This window comes from Streptopelia decaocto (genome assembly GCF_964273445.1).
Source record: "Streptopelia decaocto genome assembly, chromosome: 1".
NCBI classification, from domain to species: Eukaryota; Metazoa; Chordata; class Aves; order Columbiformes; family Columbidae; genus Streptopelia; species Streptopelia decaocto.
In genome coordinates this window covers 25,333,229-25,345,448 of record NC_138663.1, presented here as the reverse complement: position 1 = coordinate 25,345,448, position 12,220 = coordinate 25,333,229, and the positions used below count along the sequence as shown (strand labels likewise).

The window sequence follows — 12,220 nt, the reverse complement described above, 5'->3', positions numbered from 1 at the left end:
TATATCACGTCAAAGTTGACACAGGTCTCATCCTAAATCATACGGGAAATTTCAGCCTTGCTGTAAAGCCTCATTAATTTCAGTGGAGACAGCCACACTATTCTTTGGGTAAGACATGGGCCACAGATGTTCTTTACCAACCTGTTTCACATAAGGTGTATTGAATCTGTAATAAACTGACCTGCTAACAAATAGCCTGAGACTTCAAACAGGGGAAGAGCTAAAAAATGGTTAGGACATGAAAACATTTGGCCATTTAACAATTATTTTCAAATGTACCAAATGTTATGGATCCTTTTTTTTTTTTTTTTTTTTTTTGGTGTAAGTCTACTGCACATTACAGTTATAGGAATGCCAAAAAATCAGAACCATAAAATATCAAAATATGCGAACAGCTTATTTTCATTTATTGCACTCTGCTTCTTTTATACCAGCTCTCTGCCCAGACTGCATTTTTATGATTGAGAAACATTTTATAAAAAACAGCAGACTCTTTAAGTGCCTAAACATGACTGCTATTGCTATAATATTGGAAATTCTGAAATATATCCAGTAGTAACTAGATCAGTATGGCCAGTGATGTAAAGCATTTTATAGGGAGGTTTGGAAAAAATTATGGAATCACTTGCTACAAACATGCAGTTGGCCAGAATTTTTTTAATTCTGTGTAGCCAATGGTTAGCTCAAAACAAAACAAAACAAAACAAAACCACCCTACACTGCACTGGCTTGGCAAGAAAACAGAGAGGACACGTTGTATCTTGTAACCTGGACTGCAAATAGCTCTGAAAGGAAAGGGCAGAGGAAATAAAGTTGGCAATGGTACACATGGATCTCAAGCGCACACCGTAAAAGGTGCAGAGCTACATTATGCTATTTAATAGTATTAGATTAGACCTCAGGTTAAGCTGTTAAATTTAGGACCCTGAATTGTCTCAATGTCCCAAAGATCCCATCATGGATTTTTGGGAAGCTAGTGGATGAAAGTGTATCATGCCCAGCACCTGGGTGGCGGAAGGGGAGGCTGGGGGTGCAGGCGAGCGTGTCCCTGGGGAACCAGCCCTGCATCAGGAGGCTTTGGACACCGGCAGCCTGAGGGCTTTTCACATGTCTCTGGACTGTGTGTCCCAAGGAAAGGCCTCTGGGGTGGCTGGTGCTGTGCTGCGTGTGTGAGGGCCACGGTGAGCCCTGTGCGTGCCCGTGGAAGGGGGTCGGTGGGAGCTGGCTGCACTGCAGGCCCTGGGGAGCTGCTCGGGCCGTTCGCCTTTGTGTTTTGTGGAAGTGACCTGGGTGACTGCCATTGCTTGAACTTCCTTTTTTTTTTTTTTGTTCTAGTATCAATGTTCCCTTGAATATTTGCTATTGCCAAAGTAAAGTGTTGTAAACATTTTTGCTAATCCCTGGGGAACTGGGGAAGATGTGCCTGCATCAGCACTCACATGGAGGATGGAGGGAGAGATCCTTTCCCCTGGGAGATCCCACTGCAGCCAGGCTGACCCCAGCCTTTGGGGTCCCCAGGGCCCTGCCCGGTGGTTCCTGTCCCACTGTGCCCTGCCGGCCAGGCGGGGGGAGCAGCGGGGGCACAGCTCAGCCCAAACCTCACTGGCAGCCGGGGCCACCAGGGGCTGTTGCACCAGGCGTGGGCTGCGAGGAGGCGGCCAGGCTGGGGTACGCCCTGCCGGAGCTGACCTTGGAGTATTGCCCGCAGGGAGAAATGAAGTTGTTTCTGGGTGCCTGAGATAGAAGCTCTTAAAGTTTGTTTGCAGGAAAATGCTTAAGGAGTGGCACTGCTGGAGTCTTTGCTTTTGCGAAGAAAGGTGTATTTTGGCAGCATGATAAAAGTGTGTTACCTGTCAGTGAGGAGAGGTGCACACAAAGTGCCACCAAGTCCATGGCAGAGAGCACCCTAGCCTCACCGGGAGGGACGGGAGCGGGACAAGCGGGAATCGCCAGCTAAAACTGGGCAGGGACTTGTCCTGGGCTGCAGCCCCTCTGCACTCCTCATGTGTCCTTAGCTCACCCCGCAACACCAGCCCTTGCAGCACACGTGGGATGGAAAATTGGATTTGCTCGCAAAATAAAGCGAGAGGTGTCTCTATCCTCTGAGTCCCTTCCGCTATGCAAGTGAAATGGAAAGTGGGAAGTGTCCAGCTGGAGTGCCTGGAGGGGGAGGGAGAGGGAGTAGAGGGGAAGGGCTGGGGAAAGGGCTGGATTTAGGAACAGGGAGGGAGGAGGGAAATGGAGACAAAGGGTTGCCAGCGGTTGCTGGCGCTGCAGGAGAGCAGGAAAGAGAGGAGATAAGGGGAAAGGAGGGAGGAGCAAAAGCTAAAGAGGAAAGAATGGCGGGTACTGTGGTGGGGAAGGGGGATCTCAGATGCTCCAACCTGTGCCTGCTGCCCAATTAAAGTGTTCTAAAAACGCTGGGATGCCGTGGGGACATTTGACAGGTTACCTAATGCAGTTCCTGTGACTTCACCCTGTGCTATTTGTGCTTCTTCCGGCCAGCATGTGATCAGTCTTTACTCAAATAGCCCAGTGTCTAAAGTTGTTTTGAGTTGCACATTCAGCAAATACACATGGAAGACTCTGACAGTGTTGTATCGAGATATTTTTCAGGGTCACTTCATCGTTGATGCTGACCCTTTCCACAGGGGATGTCAACTCTGGAGCAAAAGCAGATGTGGCGTTAGAGGCTCAGGGCTCTGAAATAGTTTGTGCTACTCACTGCCACGGAGGAGCTTACACTTCAGCCAAGCGTAATGTAAATCTGCATCCTGTAACTGCGGAACAGACTGCCGAGAAGAGTGATTTTATCAGTGGATCCCAGGCCTATAAACAACTAGACACATCTTGAATGACATTTGTTTATATCAAAGCATCTGTCTCTTTTCAATGTGGTCTACTGTGCAAAAAATTGTGGTGCCTTGTTTGTGTAGCACTTCCTATGTCCAGTGATAAGCTTACTAAAATTAGAAGTTATGGAATACCTTAGTTTTTAAAGGACCTACTGCTAACTACTGCTAGGTTGAAATAAATGAACTTAACAAGAACTAATATAATGCCCTGAACTGAATCCCTTAAATGCTGGTATGTTTCAATCCTAAAGACAAATACTTTTCACCAAAAGAAAATCTTGTCTATTAATGGTGTTTTTATTGCAAAAGAACAGCTAGACTACTTCAGATATTAGTGACCCGTTTCCCACAAGGAGCATCCAATTTTTATGCCTTATGTAAGATGTAAAATACCCTCCCTGATTACAGTGACCCTGTAATTCACTCTGCAGTACTTAATGTCCAGCTCATGCCATCTCTGTGTGTTTGGAGTGTCTCCCTTCCATTTCTCCTTGCAAGAAGCTCATATCCCAGGCTTTATACAGAGGAGGGGTTTCCTCTAGATGCCATTGCCCCTAGGCACTATGTGGGAAGACAGTGAACGATAGACAACCCAAGAGTTCCTTGGGATTCATTGCAGACATCATATACCTTTCCACTTGCTCCTATATACAGGTGTCTCTGTCAGTCCTCCTGAGCTGGATTGTGTTGGACTAAAAAGGTAATAAGGTATTGACAAGATTACATTTAATTTTCTAGAGCCACAGCAATCTACAGCACTGTTTCGGATTCCTCTACGTGCTTTTACCTCAGTACTCTTCTTACGTTTCTTAATCATGCTGCACAGCAGAACTCAGACCCCTGCACTTACCATCTGTGTAAGATCCATGTTCCTTAGAACAGTAAACATGGATCCCATCAAGCCTTCTCTGCTACATGACCCACAGGTCAATCTCAGGCCACAGTTAAAGTCACCTGGCAAGTACTGTTACCCGCTCACCAGAGCAGGCCAGATTTTAGCTGAAGATGTTTCCATGAAGGGAAGACCATGGTTGAAAGATCCTCCATTGCTACCCTGAGCTTTCAAACCCTTGCAATATCCATCCAAAATGAAGGCAGAAAAAACAGAGAGGCTGACGAAGTGGAATATGTGGTCAGAAGTCCCTGATATAAAAATAATTCTTAATTATACCAGAAATATTTCCTGATTGTCACAGTAAGTTACTAGTATATTTTTTTTAATGAAAAATAACAACTACATGTTATACTGCTGAGGAGTGTCCTATTGTACAACCATGGTCTTTTTGTTGTGTTTGCTGCAGATCGATGACTCCATTCTCCAGTACTTTGGAAGCCGTACAAGAAGAGCAGTTCTGTACACACCTCCCGCGCACCGAGAGACTGACAGTCAGCTCTGCCAGCGCATCCTCACAAAACATGGATATACAGTCACTGTCCTTGAAGACAGGAGACTGGTGGAAGATCCCAGGCATGAGGGCCTTTATCACAGTAAGAATAATTGGCTTTAATTAATTCAGTAGTTACTAAATATTAGCTATTGATCCAGCATTCTTCCACAGAGGTAAAACTTATAAACTCTTGAAACAAGTAAGGATAGAAGCCAAACTTTAGCCCTTCTCAGTTGTGCAGTTAATTTTCCACAATTAGATGATTCTTCCATTAGATATATCCCTCTGTAAAAAAAATGCAGCAGAGTGATTCATTATAATCTTGACAACCAAATCACATCAGTGTATTTCCTGATGACTTCTCATACCAACTTCCTCCACATAACTGAGTGATTTCAGTAGAGCATTTAGTACCAAAACAGAAACCTGCTACATTTGTTTTTTTTTCTCATTTTCTCTCTTAAAGAAAAGCCGTGTGCTCCTTCCTCCAGTAATGTTTTGATTGTTCTGTAAGCTTGTTAAAGAAGATGATGCAAAAGAAGTACATTTTGCATTTGCTGCAGAGCTGGGGTAAATTACTGTTGGTTCTTAGTTCCTGTTGAAATTTTATCCACAGCTAAAGCAGGCTGCTGAAGAAACAGCTTGATCTCTTGCACAAGAGACTAGCTTTGTGTTGCAGTTACACTGTGCCTGATAGAGGAGCTTTGGGCAACAGTTAAATACATGCTGAACATGTTTAAGTGGACACCTTAAAGGTACAAACTGAAATCATTATCTCAATTTGATCTTCTGTTGGAAGTCAATTTTGGAACTGGAAGACTTAAAAAATACACAGGCCACCATTCTGTCAGTAGAAAAATGGTATGGTTGGTCACTTCTCATGCTAAAGGGAGTGCTGCTTACATCATTCAGGCTTGTAATAGATTCCTGGCTTTATGAGAGAGCCCAAGTTTGCTTTGTGCTTTAACCAATCAGAGTAGTTTCATAGATGAAAAACATAATAACTTAGCATGCTGGAGGCTGTTCAAAATTCCACCACTAATTTCAAGTTTCTTTAAGAAACTTTCTTGAAAATTAGGTACATGCACTTTTCCTGGCAGGCTGTACCAAGAAGTGGTAAACTGTCTTCACCCCACTCCATTATTTTAGTCTGGTTTTGTAGGCACCTTTCAGCCACTTCTTGCCTTGAGTACTTTCCATTTCAGAGTAACAAGACACGCTGTGTCTGGAGGCTTTGCTAATGTCAGATGTGCTGCAGAGAAAAGATGGCATCTCTGGGGACCACATGCACCATCTCTGTGAAATACTTTTGTTTCAAATAGACAAGGAAGTGGGTATGCAAAATTCAGTTATGACAGAAAAAAATGACTGTACAAGATTTTGCTACAGTGGTCAGCTCAGGTTGAAGTTCTCCAATACAGGTTTTTACCCTCCAAACACTGCCTCTGCAGAAATAAACTTAACTGTGGGTATTCATATTTTACAGGCTAGTACCAGTACTTCCTGTAGTATTTTCCCAGGAATGAAAAAAAGAAATGAAAAGTTTTTAGAAATTTTCCAGGAACATCCTGCAGCTTCCAGCATATGTTGGAGTATGTAAAAAAGTTGAATGCTTTCCAATTTAAGGTAAAGAGTAAGACTCTACTAATGTCACTTCATGGCAACATAAGTCTGCCTTTAACTATTCCCTGGGTTATGTAAGCACCTAACTTTAAGGTTATGTTTTGAAACCAAGAAGTAAGTAAAAGAGCATGTATGCATACCAAACCAATGATCTTTTTTTAGAACTAAACAAGTTATGCTAAAAGTTGTTTTTCTTTTTCAGTAGCTGATGGAGTTCACTGTTCTGGATGGGACAGTAGTCCTTATTTTGGAGAAGGGTATTTTGAGCTATGGTTTGTCATAATATTTTCCTGATAGGAGTGTTATAAATCATTAAAAAAATATGCTCCTTGAAGCCTCTATTAAAAAGATATAATGGACTGAGAAACATAGATCATGAGTGTTGTGAAAAATCTATAAAAAGAGTCATTCCTTCTTACTTAATATGATTTAGCAGCTCTATCTGGTGCTTTTATTTTTGTGCAGTCTGTCTTACTCATGTATCTTTCAAAGTTCACTCTAATTTTGAAAGGATTTTTTGTTTAGAATGGCTGAGAGCCAGGACTCTAGCTGGAGTCATATATGGAAAAAAATTCACCACAAAACATTCCTAACTTTTTTTGTGCTCGCCCACTATTAATTTTTGGACCAGTTCTGCTCACATTTGACACCCAAATGTGACAGCTCTGCACACCGATCTTCCAGAGAGATGCTCCACACCTGGGCTGTAGCACAGTGTTGAGTTCATTGACGTCAAAGAGAAACATCAGGAGAATAGTTTTCTTCAGTGGAAATCTTTCACTTCTTACAGACCAACTAAAACATTTTGAGATTGGGTAACTGGAAGATAGTTGGCTAAAAAGAGAAAGGATACATTTCTTTTTACATGGCAAAGAGACTGTGGTTTATGAAAAATCCATACAGATGTGTTCTGCAGTAAAACATAAATTATTTAAACCCCTACTTTTTCACTGATAAATAGCTTTGTCAGTAAATTCTCAAGCAGCTTTACTTGAACAAAAGGTAGCTGTGCTTTCACCATTCCTTAGCAATTAAACCCACATGGGGGGAAAAGACAGAGAACTGATGATATCTGTGCCTGCTCTGAGGTCTTTGAGTCTTGCTTTTGCGGCAGCCCTGAAGGAGCCAGTTTTGTGGTAAAGTTTAACACATCTCATAGTTGGCTGCTGGGATGGAGATGGAGAGGTGGTACTGTGTTAGTAGAATATGATGGCATGGTCAGGTTTTGTGGTGAGCTGGGATTGCCACCTTGGGCAAGCAGCTGCTGCTGACGTAGATCTGTTTAAGCATGGTCAGTATCTCCAGTATCTGTGGTAAGTCCATTGTGGATTCAGTTCAAATGAAGTTGGATGACAGCTGAGGAGAAAGACGTCAGGTTGTATTGGCCAGCACATCTATAAATTGCACACTTGTTTTGTTTGCCAGCTAGGCAGAAGAAGGTGTACTTGGTTACTTGGTGTGTTGTTTCTTCCTGCTCCTTTTTTTTTTTTTTAAAATGCGAAACTGCTCACAGAGACATAGCCTCTGTAACATGTTCTGCCTTTGCTGCAGCCTGTGATTGTGTTTGAAACCAGTGTCACACTGCTTCACAGAAAATAATAAAAGGATCAGAAGGAGGCGTGAGAAAGCCCCACACATCTGGGCTTTCTCCTGGGAGCTTTTCTGTGCTGAGCCGCATGAGCTGTAGACCTTCCTTCCCCCAGCCCGGCTCAGCGCTGCAGTGCTCTACCACAGGTGAGTGGGATGAGCTGCCTGGCTTCAAGACACCCTTAGGTCCTCCCAGAGTGAAAAGCACCTGAGAAGAACTTTCCAAATATTTTCCAGGTTCTTCTGCCCTCTTCCCTGTCCTTCCAGTCCAAGAAGCTCCCACCTCTGGGGCCATAGCAAAGATTAACAAGACATGTGGGTCCCTCTGGCTCTGTGATGCCCTGCCAACATTTTAACAGGAAAGTGTTATCTTGGAAATTTGTTGCACTAAAATGCATTTCTGCCCTCGAAAAATGGCTTTCCCTATTTGCTGTCTGCTGCCTGAACCTTTCCTGAATTCCATATTTTCCCCAGATGAAATCTTCTAAGAGAAATAAACTACTTATATCTTTATTTTTGGAGTCATCAGTTTTTCTGTCCTTTGTTCAGTGTGCCTGCCTTATTAGTCAATGATGACCCTCCCTTAACAGGCATTTCTCAATTCTTCACCTTTGCTAATAGTTACACAAATCTCAGAAAACTGCAGACTCTGAAAAACATGTACAGTTGTATGCTACAAATCTGACCAGCCAGTTTTAATTCATTCTGCAATAACATGCAGAATTCAGTTGTTACCACTCACTTTTGGAATAGAAAACATTCTGCATGACTTCAATGACAGCCAGTCAGTTTGGCCATGGAATAAAGCACATCTATTCAGGCTGCTGGCAAACCGAGTACAGCATAACATGATATGCTCCCTGCTGCCTTAGAATGCTAATTTTAATAATCTGGTGGAAGTTTATGCAATTGCAATGGGTGACTTTAAAGAAAGAATCATAAATGATTTTCATAGTATCGATTATGCACAAGCATTTCCTACTTTTATAGTACTATATTTAAGCATTTAAACATTACTATGGCTTCTGTTTGCAGTTTGAGTGGCATCCACTGAAGATGAAATTTTAACCATGCCATTGAAAGATCGTTAGAGTACATATATTGATTTGGGAGTTTTTTGTGGTTTGTTGTTCCATACCATATATACAAGACAGATATATATATATATAAGAACATTAGATCTGAAGTTATTTCCTCTTTGCTGATCATGTCAATATGCACTGAATTTTGTTCTGTTTTCTGCCGTTTTCAGAGCATGCTGTGTTTAAACACTTGGCTGTGTAAATTAAGGCCTGGTTCCAGCAACAAACTGTGAGGATGGTCTAGCTTTTTGCAGATGTGGGAGCGGTACTTGGGTGGAGCTGCTCCAATAACAGGAAGGGATGAGTGAGGCAACAGACCCATGGGAGCAAATCTTGGCCCTTCTCTGTGTGCTGGGTCAAGAGATCTGTCTGGCATTTAAGGTGGCATCTCATGGCATTACTTACATATTACAGCAGGGAGCAAATAACCCCTCATTGTTAAAGCAACCTGAATATATTCAGACTTCTCTCATTTTTCTGGAAAATGCTGATTTGACAACTGTTGTATTGTTCCGGCAGATGTGGCCTCTGCTGCCTCACTCTTTGGCTCTCTACAGAGGGCTTTGTTGCTTCCCTGTACCCAGTGGTTTCTCCCTGTAAAAGCTGCTGTTTGGGGAATGTCAGGAAGCATCAGCCTCAGGAGCAAGCACAGGTGTTCAGCAGACGTGGAGTGAAGCCAGTTGCAGGTTTCTGTCTCCAACTGGATGGTCTGTGACTGAAGAAGCAGCTGGGGACAAATAAAAGAAAATTTCACTTTGATTTTCCCAAAAAGCAATTTTTCAAGTCAGTCTTCATCAATTTTTCACTTTGGCTTATTGGGTATCCTTTGGGAAAATTGCTCTTTAAAGGAAATCTACATTTTCCATGGGACGAAAATGTCTGTGTCTGTTCACAGTAGGACTAGGAGGCAGAGAAATGTTGCCACACCAGAGTTAGAGATGGAGAAACTAGGATAAAAAACATATGAGTCACTGTCAGAACTAGGATGAAATGCATGCTCCTTGCTGTATATCTTTATGTTATTCCTTTAGTGCATTGTATCACCTCTAGTATTCCTCACTATCCATACTTTTGACCAAAGGCTAAATCAGCAAAGGAATCAGCTTAATTGCTGACATCTGGCCACCAGTAAGGTAGGAACTTGCAGAAGTGTTACTTCATAAGTGCAGCCAGTAAGAGTTTCCTCAGGGCTGCTAATTAGTCTGGAGAATAAAGTACAGCCACAGGTTTCAGAGGCCCCCAGGGCCATGTGTGGTGACTGTCAGACATTTGCTTTTCATTTTCCAAGGCATACTATGTCAGCAAAAGTAGTCAGAACCAGAGGAGGTGATAGAGAGAGGAGGACACAGTGATGCTCTTTCATCAGTGAGTGTGAAGACTGGTATGACTGGGGGAACAGAGGTATTTGTTAATGTAAAATATTTTAAAAGTCTGTTGCCAAGGAAAAGAAATAACAATTTGTTCTTCATTCCTATGGTAAATAGGACATGAAGTACCACAACAACAACAACAAAGCTTGGTTAGATATTAGGAAAGTTGTTTGGGGGGTAAGCCTAATGAAGTAATAAAATATATCCCATGGAGCTGTGGAGCATTCAATCTCAGAGGTCTTGGAATATTAGGTAAAGAGATTTTATACGGTGTATTGTGTCCCCTTGTGGGGTAACAAGATGGACTTACAGATTTCTTGAAGTCTATGACTATCCTTGAGAAAATAAGGCAGATAGAAACTAGATAGGAACTAAAAAGGGAAAACATAGTAATTTTTTAAACAGGTGAAGAGATTTCAGGTACAAAGCCGTGTTGACTCAGGGCTTTAACTGAACAATATGTAGTTTACAGCATCTTCCTAAAATGCAAAATATTCTAAAAAAAAAAAAAATAAATCCAAACCTATGAGAAAATATTCCTGACAGGAGCAGGGAAAAGGGAAGGGAGCACAATGTCAGTGGTGTATAGCCAGCTGAAGTTTGAGGAGATATAAAGCAACATAATCTGAAAAAGGGATGTTTTTCATGGGATGGCATGTAAAAATCAGTGCTAAGAGAATCTTTTCCCTTACTGAGTCTTTTTCTATGGAGTTTGAAATACATTATCAGAAGTAGGTAGCGTTAGTTCTAACTTTAATTTTATTTCATTTTTAATTGTTCAGAGTAAAGTTAGGAGGAAACCCTACTTGCTGTTTGTTACAGCCTCAGACAAGTTTCCATGAAGCCCAACTAACTTTAGCAAACAATTACAAAGACTAAAGGCCTCAAGGAAAATTGCTGGTGTGTTCTGTAAACATCTGGTTGCCATTTTCAATTACAAAGACCAACCCACTGAAGGAAGCAGTTTAGTTTTTTTGGAACAGAAATGGGACACTGGGGTTTTTGTTCTTTTTCATAGTGGAGAGTAAAGGAAATGTCAGGAATAGAGAGGTCACTAGATGCTCAGCTTTTATAAATACAAAAGTCTCTGAGAAAATTAAAGTAAATTGAAATCAGGTTCTGAAAGTGTAAACAACCCTGCGGAGGTAAGGTTAAATAAGCAGGACTGGAGATCCTAGCATGCCAGCAAAAGCACAAGATCATTCTATCATAAGTAAGTAATTTAAAATATTGTGCAAAATAACAATGGTGAGGAGAGCTACAGAAGTATTTTGTGGATTACCATACAAATACATGTGTATCTTCAAATCTATCAGATAAAAATTCTCTTCCAAAAAATCATTTTGGCTGTTGGTACAAATATATAGCTGACAGTATGCAAAACTGGTTGGTTTCCTAATGCAAAATGTATGTCATGTGAGGACTGTGCAAAATTTTGACAAGTAAAACATATAGGTTTCAGAGGCATTCCTTTTGTATGTGGTTGAGTAAGGAACTTCCTAAACAAGATAAATAGGTAGAAATGTGATCCTTGGAGCATACTGATTTACAAACACACTTAATGTTCATTAAATTTGTTCTGCTTCCTTAAAATGAAAGTTCATGTAGTTTTAGGAAGAAAATGTATACCAGAAACATACACTGTCTTGATCACATTTTAATTTTTCTTCTAGAAATTAAGCCTGGGTATTTGCCATAAAGTTGAAAGTGGATGCCTGGTCTCATGCTGCAGACATCATTGGTTTCGGTACAAAACACATCAGTTTCTGACAAACCAAAATAAATGCTCCTCTCTAATGGGATGCTGTGGTTTCTTGTTAGATAATCTAAATGCATCATATAGTTTTCTGAACAATATGTATTCTCTTTCTTAATTATTGGCAGAACACATTCATGGTTTTCTAGCACAAGAGCACACAGACTGTTTCTTTATACCACTAAAATAAACCCTCTGTAGAATCGTACTAAAAACCCTGTTTCAAATGGACTCTTTTCCTTGAGGAAATAAATTCTTTATTTGTTCATAACAAAAGCATAAGCACATTGAACTTTGTCAAGTTAAAACCAAAATGTAGCATTCAGTCGTAAAGTTACCAAACATACCTTTCTTCCAATGTTCTTTTTAGTCGTATAAACAGAACATGCAGTCCAGTGGAGAGTGGTATTTATTGGGCTGACTTAGAACTCACAATAATGAAAATGTTACATGCTGATTACACAGTGAGCTAAAATTAAAACTTTGCTGGAATAAATTATGTCATGTTAATAGAATGTGAAAAACACCAGTGTCCAGGCAGATACACGTTGGCCAAAGG

The 12,220-nt window shown here is 41.2% G+C and overlaps 1 protein-coding gene across 2 annotated transcripts in view; it reads left to right on the top strand.

The window, feature by feature from the left end:
• Positions 1-12,220, top strand: part of CPED1 (cadherin like and PC-esterase domain containing 1) — a 149,199-nt gene that overhangs the window by 8,035 nt on the left and 128,944 nt on the right. For both annotated transcript variants that reach the window (XR_014185334.1, XM_082064825.1), the window contains one exon: positions 4,157-4,343. Coding sequence is in view for 1 of the 2 variants with exons in the window: in XM_082064825.1 (XP_081920951.1) it covers positions 4,157-4,343 (187 nt within the window). In the remaining variant the exon portion in view is untranslated. The remainder of the gene's footprint in view (positions 1-4,156; positions 4,344-12,220) is intronic.